General features: G+C 40.3%; 1 protein-coding gene across 3 annotated transcripts in view; it reads right to left on the reverse strand.

Annotated features, from left to right (window-relative positions):
- DENND3 (DENN domain containing 3) overlaps positions 1 to 20949 on the reverse strand; it is a 43753-nt gene that overhangs the window by 16422 nt on the left and 6382 nt on the right. Inside the window, exons 2-10 of one of the 3 annotated variants that reach the window (XM_075415493.1) lie at positions 20641 to 20914; positions 19769 to 19884; positions 19129 to 19268; positions 13436 to 13547; positions 11644 to 11763; positions 10239 to 10457; positions 8692 to 8813; positions 8085 to 8240; positions 5243 to 5339 (exon numbers count right to left, since the gene is read on the reverse strand). In XM_075415493.1, coding sequence (XP_075271608.1) covers positions 5243 to 5339; positions 8085 to 8240; positions 8692 to 8813; positions 10239 to 10457; positions 11644 to 11763; positions 13436 to 13547; positions 19129 to 19268; positions 19769 to 19884; positions 20641 to 20914 — 1356 coding nt within the window. Of the gene's footprint in view, positions 1 to 5242; positions 5340 to 8084; positions 8241 to 8691; positions 8814 to 10238; positions 10458 to 11643; positions 11764 to 12683; positions 12767 to 13435; positions 13548 to 19128; positions 19280 to 19768; positions 19885 to 20640; positions 20915 to 20949 lie in introns of those variants that run through there. The other 2 variants (XM_075415494.1, XM_075415495.1) reach the window with 2 other exon arrangements.

Genomic DNA, 20949 nt, shown 5'->3' on the forward strand with positions numbered 1-20949 from the left:
AAGTAGAGAATGTCCAATTTAGCAATCACTAAACCAAAAATATTGGAAAGCTTCAACAACAGAACTTGGTTTCTGTTCACCTTCTGTACCTACTGTTTGCAAATAACCAAATACCATGAAATCTCAGACTGCCCTCCAAAAAATGAAACCAAACAAAAATGAGAAATAGCAACCAAAACAGAAAGTTTTAGCTACTGAAGTTTAACAGTATATTTTCTGCCTACACCTAAGTGACGCTAATATTGTCTCTGGTTTGGAGTAAGAAGTTTGTGGCACTCTAACATTGTGTCATCAAACCGAAAAGAGGAGTCAGCTTTTCCCCCAGTAATCCCTCCCCCCAGCTTGATCCCTATTAAGGTAATTACTGTGATGTCACCTAGAAATAATTTCTAAAAGGTCAGATTGCTGCTTTTAGGATAGAGTACACTATGAGAAGTGCCAAGCGTGAATTACAAAAAACAGAAAGCTACCATCTCCCACCATTGCAACTTTAAATGAGCTAAAAGCTAGGATTTCAGGCAATATAATATATATATTACTTAAATGCTAATCCAAGAACAGGGCTCTTAGCATTGTTTGAAATAAACAATGCAGAAAACTAATCCCTTCAGAAAATCAAATGCAGACTTCATCAGGAGACAATATTGTTGGAATCCTGTCACTACACAACCTTCAGCCTTTACAAACTTACTCAAAGACAGTTGTATCTTTGAACGTAACTGCGAAAAATTACTTCATGATATATCCCAGAGGCTTGCCCAAAAGTACCCTTGGTGGTCCTGGAGTTTATCACAGGAGGAATAAAAACCAAACAAACCCACAAAGCCACTGATCAGCTATCAGTGTTTTTCTGTGATGTTTTTAAAGAGCAGATGAGAAAGATTTATAAGCAATCTAGGTACTCTGAAATTAATGGAAATGTTTCACCAACAAACAGGTCAATCTTATTCACGATGCCTCTTAATAATCCATTTGCAACATCCCTTGTAAAATGGCATCTACAAAAGCACAAAGATTTCTGCTTTTAAGTATTTCGCCAGTAGATGGCATATTTTGTTGGCAATTCTATGTACAGGAGATGACAAGCTGCAGGAGCTGAAAGAGTCCTTTCTAATGGTTTTTGGAGTTCTCTTAATAGAATTGTAAATACCATTAGTAACTACTCCATGTTGTGTTAACTTCAAAGATTTGCTTGAAAGCAAACCTGCCATTATGTTAAATAGTATTTCAGTCAACTGCTCAAACCTCTTCCTAAATGTGCACATCTGAAATCTAAATTAATTTTAAATTTCCTTTCATAAAATTGCCACTGTTTCATTTACAGCATTAGAAACTGCTACTGAAACTATTTTAATTATTTTTATTCATTTGATATCCTGGTCAGAACATTTCTGATTAATTTCTCTCCTGATGATGTATTAACAGGTTTTTTTTAATTTTTCCTTGTTGTTTGCTTTTAAGAATGTTTGCAAGCTTTGTCCAACAAACATTATCTCCTATTTAGGACTCATCAGGTTGTTATCGCTGAATTGCCAGATACTCTGCCAAGGTTGGCAACTGTCACTCACGTAAAATGAGATACTTATCTGGTCATTTCCTTCACACACTGGCATCTCCTTTAAACGGATTTTCAGAAACTTTGGGTTCATGAAAGCCAGGTCCTGCTTGATCAACCTGATCTTCTTCTATGACCAGGTGACCCACCTAGTCGATGAGGGAAAGGCTGAGGATGTCATCTGCCTGGACTTTATTAAGGCCTTTGACACTGTTCCCCACAGCATCCTCCTGGAGAAACTAGCTGCCCACGGTTTGGATGGGTGTACTCTTCACTGGGTAAAGAACTGGCTGAATGGCCAAGCGCAGAGAGTGATGGAGAATGGAGTTAAATCCAGGTGGTGGCCGGTCACAGGTGGTGTTCCCCAGGGCTCAGTTTTGGGGCCGGTCTTGTTTAACATCTTTATCAATGATCTGGATGAGGAGATTGAGCGCTCCCTCAGTAAGTCTGCAGATGACACCAAGCTGGACAGGAGTGTCGATCTGCTTGAGGGCAGGAAAGCTCTGCAGAGGGATCTGGACAGGCTGCGCTGATGGGCCGAGGTCAATTGTATGAGGTTTAACAAGGCCAAGTGCCGGGTCCTGCACTTCGGTCCCAACAACCCCATGCAATGCTACAGGCTTGGGGAGGAGTGGCTGGGAAGCGGCACAGCGGAGAAGGACCTTGGGGTGTTGGTCGACAGCCGGCTGAACATGAGCCAGCAGGGTGCCCAGGTGGCCAAGAAGGCCAACGGCATCCTGGCTTGGATCAGGAATGGTGTGGCCAGCAGGAGTAGGGAGGTGATCGTGCCACTGTGCTCAGCACTGGTGAGGCCGCACCTCGAATCCTGTGTTCAGTTATGGGCCCCTCACTACAAGAAGGACACTGAGGTGCTGGAGCGTGTCCAGAGAAGGGCAACGAGGCTGGTGAGGGGTCTAGAGAACAAGTCCTATGAGGAGCGACTGAGGGAGCTGGGGCTGTTTAGTCTGGAGAAGAGAAGGCTGAGGGGAGACCTTATTGCTCTGTACAACTACCTGAAAGGTGGTTGTAGTGAGGTGGGTGTTGGTCTCTTCTCCCAGGTAACTAGTGATAGGACGAGAGGCAATGGCCTCAAGTTGCGCCAGGGGAGGTTTAGATTGGATATTAGGAAAAATTTCTTTACTGAAAGAGTTGTGAAGCATAGGGACAGGCTGCCCAGGGAAGTGGTGGAGTCCCCATCCCTGGAGGTATTCAAAAAACTGTGTAGATGTGGCACTTCTGGATATGGTTTAGTAGGCCTGGTGGTGTTGGGTGGATTGTTGGACTAGACGATCTTAAAGGTCTTTTCCAACCTATGGTTCTATGATTTTCTTATCATATGTTTGAAGTAGGAAACAAAACAGGAAACAAAAAAGATGTTAACCACGGCCTGTTGATGTTAATGAAGAGATCACAGAATCACAGAATGTTAGGGGTTGGAAGGGACCTCTGTGGGTCTCTGTAACTTCCTATGCTTCAGTTTGTGCCCGTTGCCCCTTGTCCTGTTGCTGGGCACCACTGAAAAGAGTTTGGCCCCATCCTCCTGACACCCACCCTTGAGATATTTATAAGCATTTATAAGGTTCCCTCGCAGCCTTCTCTTCTCCAGGCTGAACAAGCCCAGCTCCCTCAGGCTTTCCTCACAGGACAGATGCTCCAGTCCCCTCCTCATCCTCGTAGCCCTCCGCTGGACTCTCTCCAGTAGCTCCTCATCTTTCTAGAACTGGGGAGCCCAGAACTGATCTCTTTGCCAGATGTAAAACTGTTACTCCAGAGATCCATCCGCCAAATGCTAGTGGCAAAGAAAACCTCTGTAACTTTCATATGCACCCATGAACAAAATTAAAAGCAAATGTAAAATGGCAGATGCCCAGATACATGGCAGATGTCCTTGTTAAAGCTTTGCTTTGACCCACAGGTTTCCTAAACAAGCTACAGTATCACCACAAAAATGGAAGACAGAACTCCATAACGTTTTACTTTTGAGACCCTTAAATAACAGCACAACATGTCTTACAGTTGGTTGGAATAAGAAACTACTCAATACAGTCTCTGTTGAAAACTACTACGTAAACTGCACCAAAGGGTGAAAGCAGCTGAGAAACACGTCTTGCATCCCTTCAGAAACCAGTTATTGACCATAGACGCTCCCATTTCAGGGTAACAGTCTTCCAAACAACTACTTTTTCATTTAACTAACGTAAACTTTTAATCTGGTTAATAATCACGACACTCAAAAAAAAAAAAAAAAATCACAAGAGTTTACAACTTTGGATTTTGGCTTGCTGTGTCAAGACCGAATTCCTGTAGAACACTGCACGTGGCTAGACACAAACGCTCAAAACACGTAAATTCTGTTTCTCGCAGACACAACAGTCTAGTTTAATTCTGTGAAGGCAAATATTAATTTAACCAGGTGCAAACAGTTTGATGTAACCTTCCCACTTCTGGGCATAGTACCCTAACACTGCAAGACACTCTCACAGGAACCTGCATACTCTTAATCTCTTGCTCTCCCTGCTCCTTTCCTTCTGTTCCCCCTTCCTTTCTCCTTCCTTCTCGCCCAGACGACCTCCAATCTTTGATGGTCCGTGACAGTCCCACATCAAAGGCATGGAGAACTCCTCTAAATCCTACAGCCTGGTGACAAAGACACTCTCCTTTTAACGAGGAAATTAAACCCACCCCATTTTCTCAAGATATACAAAGTCATTACATAAAAGGCACACTCAGGCACCAGCACTGTCTGTGCTCCAGAGGAAAACCGTCTGCATCCTTCACAAAAACCTGGTTCACTGCATGCACTGGGTGAAAACTGAGTCATTTCCAAGCTTCAGCAGATCAAGTTTACGCTAACAGAAGGGTCAAGCTCATCAGGGCATGTGCAAAAGGGACTCAGGACTTGTTTCCAACCCAGATAAGTGTCTAATAAGCTGAGTTAGCAGGAGGTCTATGAAAAACTAAGTGAGGATTTCAGATTGTCCTTCAGCCTCCAGCACTACTGGGCCTGGCCCAAGGCGATGTGCTATTTGAGTGTTACTTCACAGGCTTCACCAGCACATAGTAAATCAGCTATGGTTATACCACCTGGTAAAGCACATGTGAGCTAAATCAACCTACGTCCCACATGCCCCGTCACACTGCTGCCCTAAGGACACCACTGCCACTCGTGCTCAGAGTCAGCAGCATGCGTTCGCTGTGACCCATTGCAGGAGACAGGCTCGTGGCCTGGAGCCAAGCAGGCATCGTCAGCTCCTTGCCCTGTTCCTCAGGTTGCAGATAAAGCAAGTACTTTGATTTGTGTCATCTGAGCTCCCTTCTGCTGCGCTCACAGGCTTGCTGAAAACTCAAGTCTACAAATGGGCTTCAGTCCAAACAGTTTGGACAGGTGCCTGTGCTTAAAATACAGTTTAGACGTAGCTTTACTGACCATCTGCCACAGGTTAATCTCACCCCTGAGGAATTACATTTAATTTGCTCTGGAATTACATAGTATCTTGCTCTCCAAAACGCCATCTACTGTTTTATCTGTTTACAGTAAATAAAATAAATTTGGTAAAGCATGATGTGAAAAGCTGGTGGCTCAACAACACCACACAGAAAACTGTGACCACTCTATTAATTTTTGACATTAATACTAAAATGCACTTTAGTAACTGAGAATCACAACATGTTTAACACTGAATTTACCTTTTTGTAAAATGGCTGGTCTCCGATTGCCCTTGTTTTCAGAAATTCTTCACTGTTGAATACTCTATGTTCATAATTTAGATGGTCTTTTACTTCCCTGGAGACAAAAATAAATAAATAGATAAATGTGCTTGACGGTTTGTAAGCAAACTGCACTTTTGCCATAGCAGCAGCCCACTGGTACTACAAGAAATACGCTGCAGTATCAGAAGGCAAAATAGAAATATGCTGCAGCATGAGAAGGCAAAATAGAATTATGCTGCAGCACCAGAAGGCAAACTCAGTTTTAACGAACAAGTGTGAGTTACTGAACCACACAAAAAGAATGCAAACTCCTTACAGAAGTAGGACAGGCTACCTGCTGCCACTGCCATTTCAAATCTGCAAATTCACTTCGAGTCTGTGGGATCAATTTTAGTAAACCATGGAGGAGAATCTATATATCTGAGTCATGGCCTATGCTTCAATTCTGGAATTACATTTACATATACAGCTCCTGAATCACATACAACCTATCTGGAGCACTAAAAAGACAAGTGGTACCTATCTGCATAGGGAATCTGAAAGATGCGATCTGACCTCACACTGTCCCATTACACTGCATCTGTAACATGCATGTGAAATATTATAAGTTACATAATTTTCTGTTGCACTCTCTAACGCTGCTCATAAAGCCAGCAATAACTGGAAATTGTGTTAAACCAAAAACAACTGATGCATATTTTAGTCTATGCATGGTCACTGCAGGCAGCAGAGGCCCTGTACTGTTCCTGGAAAACCAGGCATCAGTAGCAACTTCTGTGCCCGAAATGTGAGCCAGAAAAAGTTGTTTCATGAGCAGAAAGTGGGAATTTTTCAGAAAAAAAAAGCTGTTCTCTGAAGTCTGTGAGTAAGAAATGATAAGTTAATTAAGCTAGATACGTGCAAGTGGCTAAAATCAGGGCTCCTTTCATCATTACATCTTATTTCACCTACTCTTCCTGGGTACTGAGGAATAAGAAATTCCCATTAAAATATGTGAATGAAGGAAATATAATTTGGTGAGCTAAAACTTGAATGTAAGCACAAGAGGGGAATCTCATACCCATGCAGAGAACTGACAGGTCTATACATTGCTTGTCTTTCATAAATCAGTGATAAAAGCACATTACCAGTTTATCTAGCCACACAAGAGACGGTTGGTAAAAGTATACAGTTCTGTATAATTCTACATAATTTAGCATTGTTTGCTTTAAACATGGAACCTCCACGCACACAAAAATACTACAGTGCTTCACTGAAGACAGTAGCAACTGGCAGCACAATTGCATTGGAGATCTGCTTTACTTCACTCCTGGACGCTGGTAGATATAGCATTAGAAGACAGAAGAAACAAGGCTGAAAAAAAAAGAAGAAAAAAGTTTGAAGGAAAGGAGAAAGAAAGCAAGAGAAGAATCAACCTCGTTGCACAACGTATTATCTCTTAGAGAGCACAGCATCTGTTCATTTTTTGTAGCCAAGCGTTTAGTGCGTTGAAGAGTTCAAGCTGTCAGCAGCAAAATGCATTTCTCCTCATCTTTATCTGGAACATATTGTTGCCAAACACTGAAATCCACCAAATCCCACAGCAGTGGCACAGCAGGTTGTAAATGCATTTCAGTTTCCATATCCAGCTTGCTGTAAAGCCTGTTCTATCCCCCACACCCAGCAGCTATTGTCCCCTCCTGGAGGGCCCAGCCACTCAGAGGAAGAGGAACACTCCCTAAGCTGGTCCAACAGAAGCCAGCAGGTTAACAGGGAACTGGTATTTGGATGATACAGATTAACCCAGCACCTTCTGGGGAGCATTCACGTGAGCAATCAGGTAGCTGATGCGAAGGGGAACACTATCTCCAGCAAGAAATAGCTGGGGATGGTTATCTGCACAGCTGTCTGCAGACCCCCGCCCATATAATCAGATCCTTCAGAAACGCCAGCTAGGCAGTTTCATTTTCACGTGCAACTATGTTAGTATCTACGAAAAAAGAAACGCAGCATAGGCAAACCAGCCATCCATTTGCTGCACTTTTTTGTATGAATCACCTATCACGCTTTCATTCCCTCCCCAAATACAAGCAAATAATAGTAGAATTCACAACCAGTACCCAGAGCGATAAGATAAAGCAGCTGTGGCTATCAACACATTACGTTAGATTACGAAAAAGAAAAATTAGCATAGCTGGATCTTTTTCTAGAAGAAAAAACCCAAAACCTACTCCACACCTTATTAACATGTCAGTCCCAACCACACCCAATACCAGGCACTTCTTGTGCCGATACTCTGTCCTCGAGCTTAAGCAGCTCCTTGCCCTCCTTCATTCTCTTGTGGTTGCACTCTCCAGGCATCTCATCCATTCTCAGCATCTGTTCAGTTAACCAACACGCACCCAGGTGGTCTGAACTCCCAATCCTTTTTTCAGCTCTTCTACCCTGTCCCAGTTCAAATTCATTTTCCTCTAACAAGAGTGACAAAGACCGTGCCCATTTAGAAAGTGATATCGCTACTGCGCCTTAAGCTTTTTTGAATTACACAATATGAGGACTGCACTTCTCTTCCTGGAAACTTCATATAAAAGCCATAGAAGTCCAAAATTAGAACAGTTTTATCTAAGGTGTCCTAGCAATGTGTATGTACCCGAATACATTAATTACTGATACTCCACCAGGCTAGCAGGACCTCCTTCTCACATTCCCTCATAAAACTTCAGAGATTTACGAAACATCTATAAAGTAATACAAAATCAGAATATATTCAGTGACAATGGAAGCGTCTTAACCAGTACCATATGCTCTTACAATAAAAAAAAGTACTTTGTTCACTCACCTGAAGATATTAACAATCAACTGCAAAGTCGTTTGCTGAACTTCTGTATTCAGTTTCTGTTGCCAAGCCCTTCTACGCATTTGGAGTTCACTGAGATCTGTGCTGGCTCGGAGATGGCAGAGCTCTAGATCATAATGCAGCTGAAGGCTCTCCACTCTACACAGAGTAGAAAATCATCGAGTTAAATCCTAACGCAAATGACTTCTTTCATACCTTTTAAAGAAAAAGTCATTGAGGCCTCACGCATCTTACAGCTACAGAAAGTGCAAGATTGATTTGCAAGTGTTGACAAGCTAAGGAGATTCCTGGAAGTCCTACTAGTCCTACATGTGAATGACAGTGCACTCAGTCGTCTTTGCAAAGAGCAGTAAAGTTCAGAGAATAATCCGTTTCAGTAATAAAAAAGAAACAAGCATTCCAGGTGTTGCAAAATAACACGGTTACAACTGGTTAAAGTTACCTGTATATTAATTAATTGAAATTTTCAATTTCTCCTTATCAAATACAATGGGTTTTATATGAATGAAATAATAATAAATCATACAAAACAAAAAACTTAGAGGGTCAAGCATGCACTATGATAAACACAACTTCAACATCTTTTCACCTTTTTATGAAAGTTTCTGCTGCTTCTGCTGGAACATCTGGAATTTCAGGTTCCTCTTCAGCCATTTTTGAATGTGTAATATCTCCATTATCAATATTAATTAGAATTAAGTCTTCAGTTTCCTTTAAAACAAAAGAAAACAAAATGACTGTAAATATACCTATACTGTGAAAACATTTACTTCTTTATATAGTTCACATTTATTTCTTTATAATAGTTCTCAGGCAAAGAATTATTTCAGCAAGATGACAAACCAGAAAATGGCTGACTTTTTCCCCTCCCAACCAGAAGATCATATGGATAACTACACAATTACTTTCAAGAAAAATAAATTCCTTTAAATGAATAGATATTAATCTCCATACACAAACATCTGGTAATCTAATATGCTCTTCATACAGTACTAAATTAATACTGAATCTCTAAGCTTATCCTGGAAAAGGTACAGATACGAAGATATGTACAAAACCATATATATGTACGCAAAGAAGCTCCCTAAAAGCCTATTTACAGCATTTACTCCTGTACTTACCCTGTGGGGTGACTGGGAGAGGGAGTGTTTATATATTAGAATCTCAAACATGGAAACAGACGCTAATGAACAAAAAGTCACATGGAGGTAAAGTCCATGCTGATCTCTCACCTTGCAATTTTCATAACCTTAAAGATCAGACTGTAACACAGTATATATAAACAAATAAAATCCTTCAAATTATATCAAAGTGTGTTTTCTAATCTGCACTTATTCCTGATAGTGACATCATTTACTGCTAATTAAAAAAAAAAAAACAATTTAAACAATTGCCTGTGTCAGCTTAATTCTTTGCTCATTTTGGACTTGACTGGATGGTCCAGTTTCACTTTGTCTTATGATCAGATGGAATAATCTAATGTAACACACAGTTTTCCTTACAGAAAACCTATGCGACACTCTCAAAAAATTATATTCACGTTAGCCCTGCCTTACGAAGCTGATTTTTTTCTTACATCTTTTTGAGTAACCAAGATTAACATTAGCCATTGAAAGAGGCTTGGTGAAAAAAGAAGAGAAAAAACCCTCAGAAAAATTGTGAGATTATATTCTTTACATTGCTTTTTCTTTCTTACTTTATTAAATACTTAACTCCATCATAGGGAACAGCAGCATCATTAGAGTATTTTCAACTGCATGCTCAATTCTTAACCCAGATGCCTGCCTGAAAAAGGCACCTAATTCACCCCACACAACTACAAGCAAAAAATAACCTCACTGATCTGAAGGGAAACTTTTCACATAATACAAACAACAGGTAAGTAGAATTTTTCCCCAAATGAAACGTGAGCTCACAAAAATCAGGATATTATCCTGCAAATAAAAAAGGAAAGGGATATAACAATAAGCTTTTTCAATAACCCAGTGGTCACATCAGTATGGTTCCACTACTTTTAATTTCTTCACTTCTCACACAAATAAATAACAAAAGCAAGTTTCTAGATGCATCTCAAAGAAGTAAGGGGACAAACACACTGACAGTGAACAGCGTAAGTGGTAACAGTCTAAAACATACCATGCTTACTTCTTCAAAATGATCAACATGACATCCCATAAGAAAAGATGTTGGGGCCATTACAAAATCCAGCATGTGACGAGACAGAATAGGCACAAACGTGTGTTGCCACTGAAGAGGATGAAGGTACAACATGAAGCATTCAGCAACGAGTGTCAGCAGAGCCCAGTCAGAAGAGAAGAACACTATTCTCTGCTCAGTCAAAATACAGGTCATAATCTGGAAAAAAACAAAATGCTAAATGTTTACAAAGCGTTATATCTAGAAGATACTAGATATGCACAAATACTTCAGCTGCTTGTGAAACTCAGCCTCACAAGTCCTGTTTTTTAATAGCTACCTCACATATTTATAAATTCAAATAAAGTTCACTTCAGGATTCTTACAAAACTAAGAAGAGAAGAAAACAGAAAAGGAGAGAAAATTTAAGTGACAGTGGAAGTCAATGAGAGTTTTCCCACCACTGTCAACGAGGTTAGAATTTAGCTGGAATTACTAAGAACACCCGTCACCTTTCTTTCACAGTATTAGACCATAAAATGCCTGTAAAAAGTACCCAGATGAAGAATAAAAGCAAACTTGTCTTTGACAGTGAACACAAAGACCATCTAGGTTTTGGACATCTCAGCCAAATATCTAAACCAGATGATAGCAAGTGAGGTTCCTTGAGTGCCACTGGACAGCAGCGCTTTCACAGAGCAATTCAGGAAGCTGTCTGGAGGTCTCCACCCTTTTCTTCCGATCGAAACGGACCCAAGGGCATCGAAGCACCAAACTCAGATGCTTCAGGTTTGGTAGGATGAATTCAAGCCAAGAAGACTAATGGCACACATGGGACATTTCGCAGAGGTGTTAACACATAAAACTCCAATGCTCAAGACACCCCAGTTGCAGAGGACCATCAAGGATTTAGAATAGAACAGACTAGACCGTCTCAGTTGGAAGTTTTATTCATAATGTGCACATTGTATTTTCTTGTCTTTCTACACCATTTACACTTCATTTATGAGAGTGCCAACTGTTACCAATCCATCCTACAGGTCCGTTTCTTACACATGAAACAGGTTCTTATTAATCTTGTAGAAATGCACGGAATGAGAATTCAAAATAAAATCTCTCAATCGGCTTGGGTATTTAAAATATATTCTTAAAAAATTTAGCACCTGTTGCTAAACCACAGGAGAAAGCAATCCAATATGACTTAACCTAACCTGGTCTACAAGTAACAAAATAACTTAATCAGTACATTTTATTGTGCCTTATTTCTGATATGCAGAACTAACCCTATTTTGGATTCCTGGGTTTATAATGCTTTTTGGGGAACTGAACATCTTGATTTTTTCTAAACCACAAATTACCAGTACTGTCAATCTCTAATATCTTTTAAAGTATCATTTAGTTTTACCTGCAGCACCTGCTCTGGCTTGAAACACAGCAATGGAAGATGAAGATCCAAGTCAATAATTGGACTGTCTGGATCTTCTCGTGAAGGAATTATTATTTGAAGTGGTTTCATATTAAATACCTGTAATAACAGAGGTTTTCCATTTACTTCTTAATGAAAACGTTCCCACAACACATTTAATTTGGGATTTTAGTTCCAAATACAAATTATTAACAGTATTGAGAGCAAGAAGACAGATATTTCAATACCGCAGAAAACTGAAATAGAAAGACAGGGAAATATTAAAATAGACTTTGTCTCCTTTCATTCTCATAGGTTGTTTAGGCAATAAAGCTTTAAAAATATATAGACATATTCTTTTAATAGAATTAAACTTGCTTTGTTATAAGCATAACAAAATAACGGAATTTGTATTTGTAGATACAACTGGGAAATCAAAAGTATTTATAACATTCAAACAGGAAACAAAAAATACAAACAAAATAACTGAGCACAGGTGCTCAGATTAAGAAGACAGAACAAGACAAAACAAGTGAGCTCTTTCAGTGTTCCAAATACTCCAGCTCAAACTTCGGGAAGGCCAGATCCTGCACGTGCTCCATATTTCAGCATTTGGAATCGTAGAATCATAGAACACTTTGGGTTGGAAGGGACCTTTAGAGCTCATCTGGCCCAACCCCCAGGTGGTTTAGCCAATCATTCAGATAACTAGAAGCTGGTTTAGTCATCATTCAATTTTCCAGCTATGCTATTTTTAGCTCTGCTCCTAAACCCCCATCCCAGGGTCAAGGAAAGCAGCTCAGGGGAAGCCCATGGCTGAAGCACTGCTTCCCTAGGAGCCATTTCAGCAGCCAAAAGAGACAGTGTGCCAAAATCACTGACTCAGCTAACATCTAGCTTGACTTGGGAATGGTTATAAAGAAGAAAATACAGCCCACACATCCTAGCTTTTACACCAAATACAAATGTTTATGCGAGCTGCTCCTCTCAGCTAGGTCTTATCCAGGCAACAGCCAATCCAGAACATTTAATCCACTCACCAGAACATTTAATCCACTACACACTGTTCTGCTTCCCCAGACTCATTCGGACAAAGAGGAGAACAGGTCCAGAGCTGTATGTGTTGTTCCAGCAACTGATTTCCTTGGCCTCTTCTCTCTCGCAGAGACTGCACTACTTCTCAGTCACACAGCTGCACGTCCACCCATCACACAACCAGGATGACAGCCATGAGCATCCATGTCAGGCCACATATCTTGATATCAGACACCAGATGTGGAACTCCCACACTCTGGTCGAGTAATAGTTATATGATTTACTGTAGTTCATACATGTTTATTCAATGAGACAGCAATGCCATACCGTTCAGGCAGAAGGGAAGCTTCCATTCTTACAGAGTAGTTACAGGCTGGAGCTGTCACCCATTTGTAGCAGAGATTATGTGGGTTGCCCCTCTAGAAACCAAAAGCTAGAGCGTGCTGTCCCCAGACATATCCAGGCATCATCTTGGAGAGTAAATAGCTGGCATGAGCCAAATCCTTCCCAGAACAGTATTAAAGATGCAACAACGTGACCAACTGGAATGCCAGTGCTCGAGCCTGCACCCTGGTCACTCCGTTATTTTATGTACTAATAATGCAGAGCCGTATTTTCAAAGCACAGGTACTGACATCAGTTTTGTATCAGCAAGTACAATCTCTGACCTGACAGATTACAGAAATTACAGAAAACATCTTAGTGCTTTAGAAGACAAAATGTTCAAGTAATTATGAAATTCAGCATCAGTAATTACCAAGTGGAGTGGTCCTGGTGGCGGGCTGGGTATTAAAAATAACTTTGCTGCAAATTCTTTTATGTGCTCCTCAGCATCTAAATCCTTGAAATGTCGTAGTTGCACTAGTAAGCTGAAATTAAATTATAGAAAGTTACTTATAAATAGTAACATGCAAACAGAAAAAAAGCCTTTGTGCTGATAACCTAGAACTAAAAAAAAATTATTAGGAGCAATGAAGCTATTATTCCAGCTAATTAATTTCTAATTTATTAGACACTTCAGCAGCTCCATTTAATTTTAATGATGCTGCTGCATCAGAAGCAGGGTTTTATTTTTTTTACTTCCATGCATAATGTACTACTGCATCATATATATCAGAGGATGCAGATGGCACACTGGGTCTCACGATGGCAAAGAAAACCTAGAGGTGAGACTCAACTAAAGGAAGTGTCTTACAGAGATTGCCTGAGGAACAGAACACCCACAGCTGCAATACAGTGCCACGGTGTTTTTCCCATCCCAAACATCAGACATCAGCTCTGGGATGGAAAACAACATCAGAGGAAAAGAGGGGTTGTAGACATGGGCTTAACTGCAGAAGACTGTGAAGCAAGAGCCACACTTAGCATAAGGCCTCAGCCTGCACGGACACTGCTCTTTGCTATTGTTCCTACCCATACAAAGAGCAAATACCGTTGTGCAAACCTATTGTTTTAGAACTGCATTACCCTAGGTGTGTCCAAGCCACAAAGGTCATCCGGTTTATACTATATGCCAGATCAGTTCAGGAACATCTAAACATATATCCTATCAAGACTGAGAATCATCAAGTCCAACAGCATTTCTGAAATGTAACAACTAAGATGTTAGATATTTGTGGTCAGAAAGAGCATTTTGTTCAATGTAAGAGTCATGTGCATGTTCATAGCAAATTTTTTAAAAAAAGAGACCCCAAATCTTTACAAAATCAGAAATTTAAGCCTGCAAATCCACATATACAGAAACTGGGAAGTTAATATGGTTATATTCTCCCTTGAGGTTTTATTTCAGTTTGCAGTTTAGTGGTTTCATGCAGAAGAATATTCGCTCTTCAGGAAGAAAGCGGTCTAGAAAGCAACTGAATAGGTCAAGAGATATATTAGAATCCAAGACACCATATTTGTGTATGGCATTTAGATTCCTGAATAAAAATATTCTCTCATATATTACTGAGCTTTTAATTGGATTAATGAGACATTTCAGTTTACTAAACTCCCATCTGGAAACTGCCCTGGGCTCAGTAGTAGGCTGTTACACATATCCCCAAAAATCCCACCACCTATTTAGGGGTGCAGAGGAGGCAGGGGGAGGGGCGTTTAAGAATTATCAAAGAAGACCACACAGTAGCACCATCAATTTAAACAAATATGTTGTCACACTTAGTAATGCCTTAGATGAGGCCTAACAGCATAGGTAGACCTGCTTTTTTTTTTTTTTTTTTTTTTTGAGACAAAAAACACGTATCAACACATCCTGTAAATGTTACAATAGAAACAACCTGACCTCGATGCTGAAAAAGCAGCAGATGTACAGAAAGGCCAGTAAGAGCTCCCTAATCAGTACACCGTGCCCATCAATGCACGGTAATAGCAGCTGACAGCTCTGCGCTGCAAACGTCTGCTGAAATAAATGAAGTAATCTCTGAAACATTAAAGCAGAGAGCTAAGGAGTTTATGAACCTTCCATTACCTCTATTAACTGTCCACTGACAGATGTTTCAGAAAGCCAGAACATCTAAGAATAGGTCCTTTGTACTGCCTCAATGCTGCGAGCTATTTGCACGCTTCCACCTTCCCTCAAGGCAGCTGAAGGGACTAATGCACAGGTTGGAAGATTTACGGTTTGAATGGAGCCAATTCATCCATCCAAGATGGGAGTTCATCCAGAAGGAGCTTACTGCCAGGAATATTTCACTTTTCATGTAGTGTAACAGATTGAGGTAAAACTACCTGTGCAAAGTGCCAAAACCTCTCAATTTAAAACTGAACCTTTTCAAATGATGATATAGAAAATAATCCAACAGCTGCAGTGCCATGAAACGGTCTCGATGCACATCTGTTTGTTTTGGAGAGAGGCAGACACACCCCATTCAAACTGTTCCAGATTTGGAAGCACTGTACACTAGTAATACGTGAATTAAATATAAAATTAATTACACGATATAAAGACCTTCATTACTATTATGAAAGTTTGCAAGGTCCCCTTGCAGTTCAAATCATCTATATGGATTTATAGCTTGACGTTGCCTTTGTATCCCAGTTTGGTCTCAGTTTTCAGTTGTGATTTCTACTATATTTTGCCATTTGAAAAAGTTTAGGAACCCAGGTTTTATCTGGGAATGCTCATGACAATAACATACTTCTCAGGACTCTTCTGAATGAAAACAAGTACCACCTCATCTATAAGCAATCCTGTGCACTGCAGGTGCTGCAGAAAAGAAGCTATGCAGAGCAGAATTCTGGAGGAAAATGAAATCATTTGCTTCAAAAAGGTTCTGAATGGAAGCAGAACCCCTTTAGATGCTACTTCAACATCAGGCCTTATTAGCAATAACAAATAGCATTTTTCCACTAGTTCTCACAAGGAAAAGACTACACTCCAGAAGTAGGTGGTTCAAGGTTCACCAGCAAGTGTTTTCAAATCGCCAGACTCGCAGAATGATTTATCATTCGAAGCATCCTGCAAAACACCACTGAATCATACCAAGGATACAAGTGCGCTCTTGAACGTGTTATTACATGCTAAGTACAGGAGGCACTACTACTTGAGTGCACTCGGTCAACAAAAGCATTTAATTAGATTTTTAACCCATTGGCCACCTGATTGCAGCCAAGGTATCCGCAAGGAAAATAACTCCCTTTCTGGTTTACAGGAAAACAATGTCAATGTTTCGCAATGTTACCAAAAGCTGAAAGATCCCCAGCTGTACAGGGCATTACGATCAAAATGTATCACTGAGGTGATACTGTAATAGCTTATATCCCATTCCAAACAGCTCCACACCCCAGCAGCTGTTTCATGTCAGATGGAAAAACGTCAGTAACACAGCCAAAAGAGGGAAAAAAGGTAGCTCTCCACCCCCTCCTTTCCTCCTGCTCGAGTATACTCTGGCACAGCAAAATACCTTTTCTAAGAAAAAAAAACAAAAATCAAAAACAAAAAATGGAAGGGCAGACATTCTGAAATTATTTGTCAGATAGTATCAAGGAAAATATGTGGTGATTATGAGATTTTAAAAAAAATAAATCCAGAATATCATGGAAAATTCATCAGTTGAGTTTCCAGTACAGTGGGACATGCCAGCACCAGACGCAGCTTTCTCACTTGCCTTCCCCCTCTCCTGCCAGTTACACCTGCATTTTACATCCAGATGCAGCAGCAAAAAGGAGAGAGGAAAGCAGTGCAACTGTACGACAGATTCCCCTGTTAAATGACCAGGACTACACACAGTACTAACGTGGAAGGCTACCGTCCTGTTGAACTCCCCTATAATTATTCATATATTTACAGATCACTTAAAGCTTAGGTGGTAGGTTACCAATAAATCTGAACTCCCCTTAGAAACCAGTACAGACTCAGCTTAAAGAGAAAAGCCATCCATAGTAGTTAGGTTGGACATTCATGCTTTAAACGGGTGCAAAACCCTACTACATATAACCAAGACAGAGACGTTTAATTATAATGTTTAATTAAAATGTTTCAAATACCCACCCAGAGGCAGAAGTTTGCATCTCTAGAGGGTTAACTCCACCTGGTTCCTGTCTGCTCTAAACAAATACAAGACCTAGAAACATTTCTGTAACCTCTGGAACGTTCAATGGTTTTCCTGAACGTCTTCCCACTTCTGCCTTACTGGGCTCTTTAAAAATCTGTTTGCAAATTGACTGCTTCTCTCAGCTCAGAGAGGTCTCACTTCAGAAAAGAAATTACTCTTTTACGAATATACTACATAAACCACTGATGAACACCATAACTGTAAAGCTGAATCTCACCCAGACGAAAGCTAGTGTGTAGCGAGCCCTCATACAGGATGAGTTCACAGTATAAAAGAAGCATGAATCCTATTATAAAAACTGGATATAAACAGCACAGCACCGCAGCTCAGGTACGTAGCTGTTAAGAGTTACATATGCAGGTTAGTGTTTACTTGAGATCAGGAACAGGCAGCAATGAATCAGCTCCTGCAATGCCAACAGCTGATGCAATTGACTTCAGCATAAGGAGTGGAAAAAGTGATCTGAGCAGTAAAGGAGAGAGGGAAACAAACATTGCCTTTTTATTTTGCTGATTATCTCGATTTCTCACTAATCTGTGAATACCTAGCTTCCAGCAAGTCCCTTGTCCACATTAAACCTCTTTACTACTGCTTTGAAAGTGGCAGAGCAGAGGTAGCACGAACAGCGTCAGTGGTGTGTTTGCTCATACTTGGGGGCTGCCGGAGTGACTCATTTCTGATGTCACAGCTTTTTTGGAGGCAACATCTGAACTGCCCAAGGCGGCAGCACTGCTTTGTTCCTCCAGGGCTCTCTCCATCTAAACCAGGGAAAGCCAGTCAGAGCTCCAACCAGATCCAAGCCCACAGCACGGGGAAGAAGAGGTGCATGGGGTGTGGAAATGCATGCTCAGGTCTCCTCCTGGTGTGGACTCAGGTTAGGGGCTAGTGATGCCCCTCAGCTGGTAGCCTGGAAGCACACCCTCGCTTGCTCATCTGCTCAGCGTACCGACAGCCGGCAGAACAAACTGGAAGATCCAAGCTCCGATCTAAAACCCTAACATCTTTCAACTTACACATAAGAAGCAAACACCTGCAGAAGGAAAACACCTGACAACTGCAAAAGGAAAACGCTTCAGATTTGACTCTGGAAAGCTTGACTGGAATTTAGTGAAAAAACAAACTCTTCTAACTTTAGACTATGAGTCTGCAAGTGAAGATTACCCGGTGATGTCAAATGTACAGAGACAGGCTCCCTGATGCAAGGAGTTTTTAATCCACTTCAGAATAGAAGCACACAGATTTTAACAATTTCACAAGAAAGCATCGTGCAACCTCACAATAAGTTAAATCACTAAATAACAAGACAGACCCACATCCGCTTATCTTTTATCTCATCTACACTGTGGAGTATCTGAGTGTTTCTGACCACTGAAGTACTCTGTATCCTAAGATTTTCTCTCCTAGTTCTACAACAGCCAAGTAACCACTGTACTCCCTCAAGTGACTCAGATTATTTAAAGAATAAAGTGTCATTAACTGTTTATTAATACATATATTCGTGTCCTTATGACATTTATTTGGTGCACTATAAAGAGGTTTTTGTGCTTTCAAAGTGACTGTCACCAGGGTAGCAAAATTATAGTCAACCCTATAGCTATAGATTGAGAGAGAAATCTGTTCCCTGCAAATTAGTATTCTCTAGAATTACCAAAAACCTCAAAGAAAACGAAGACAATACCATAAGCAATTTCCTTGATATTCAGAACTGGCACTTACTGTTTGGGTAACATTCATATTGCATTTCTTCTTCTCTTCTCCCACACATCTCACACCACCAGAAGTTAAAACTAATGCCTGTTTTAGCATTATGCAGCTATCCTGACCACATCACGCAAATTCACATATTGAAACCTGCACAGTTATTTCCAGGAAAAACACATAGAATCGCAAGTCTTACCAAGACAGACAGTCCTTGAGGGCGTTAAAATATGGGTATCTGGATATAACACAAACAGCAAACGGTACAAAACAGACAGGCATCTTCCCAGTCTGTGCAGATTCCCAATGGACCTGCCCATTTGAGGAAATACAGCCATCCTGCAAGAAAACTACAGATTAATGTGTTTATGTTAAACATGAATTTATGGCTGATGTTTTCTTGAGAACCCTAGAGATATGATACCAAATTCCCTCTAAATTTCAAGGGGATTTGGATGTCTATCTCCCTGAAGCTCTTCAGAAAAATGTCAGCCTACAAGACTTCGACATACATACTAAAAAGAATTTCAGAGCAAATCATATTTAGAAAGAACACAGGATACAATCTTCACCAAAAAAAAGTCCAAGGGACAAGGTCTGCTCCTAAATATTCAAACTCCTAATCGAAATCCATAACAGATTTTCCTAATGCAATGCTGTCCCAATGTACTTCATTTACAATGGCAATACAAACTACGATTTGTTCTGTATTCCTACTAACATAAAAACATATCTGTTAACTAATTTTATAACTTAAACCTGACATTATTCTCAAAGTGGTTTGTGTTATTTTATGTCTTTTAGCATGTTTTAATATAAGCATGGGTTAAATAACATACTTGCATTGGTTGGTAGTACTGTGCAACAACACCGTATGTTCTGTTACCGCAGACGTCTGTGAAGACCAGGAAATGAATGTGGTCCTCTTTTGATTCAGAAGTTACACAAAGTCCTCCTGCAATGAAGGCAGAAACCTTTTTTTTTAACTCCCTATTTAACTGCAGCTGCTTGAAAAGCAGTTTATGACAAATACTGTACATTTCCACTTAATTTCAAGAGACATGTGTCATTTTAAGGGATTAAAATGCACATATACAGTCCATTTGATCTCAGGGTTGCTACAAAGGCCATAAACTGCACATTACTGAAGAAGCAAAAATATTACATAATTATTCTGCATTTTAAGTGGCAAAATACAATAGATGGCGTTTGTTCACTTTTTTTGTCCCTTTCAAGACGTTTATAAGGTCTGCAATAGTGACATGCATATTAAATTTCTGCAGTTAAACCTGGTGGAAACAGTCACTACTTCAGGTATATCTTCATACCAAATGAAAAGTGAAAGAGTACTCAGCCATTGGGGGGGGGGGGGGGGGGAGAATTTTTAAAGCATGTGCTTGTGTGCACTTCACTCAAACCAAGATTTACCCACAAGGGCTTAAAGCGACTTTTGGCTTCCCTCTCTTGCAGGTGTTGCTGCCACTATTGCTAATAGATCTGTTCCACACAACACAGCCATACAGAGGAAGGGCACCCCATTCAGCTGACAGCTGCGTTCATCACTGACCCGCTCACAAGCAAACATATTTTTTATACTGTGAAATACAAAGAGATAGAGAAGATGATCATTAAAAAAAAAGATTGTCTGCACTATGGGTCAACAAACATATATCAAAACAGTTCCCATGAAGTCATGTGAACCCTGCCGTACCTGGGAAGCACAGCTGTGGCAAGCCAATAAGATCGATGTCCTTCGGAACTGCAATATCTTCTGTGTCAGGTGCTTTCTGCTCCCCATTGAGAGTCTTGACATTTTCAATCTTTGGTCGTTCTTTTTTCTTTCGGAAAGACCGGCGTTTACTTTTATTCAAGTTATTACCAGCATTCATCACCTGAGTATCATCTCTGCTGATAAATGGAGGCACAAATACAGAAAGAACTTCTGGTTCGAGGGGGGGAAGACTTTTGGGTTTTCTTTGAGTACCCTATTAAAAAAAAAAACAAACAATCACGAAGTTGA

Source organism: Opisthocomus hoazin, chromosome 3 (genome assembly GCF_030867145.1).
Source record: "Opisthocomus hoazin isolate bOpiHoa1 chromosome 3, bOpiHoa1.hap1, whole genome shotgun sequence".
NCBI lineage: Eukaryota > Metazoa > Chordata > Aves > Opisthocomiformes > Opisthocomidae > Opisthocomus > Opisthocomus hoazin.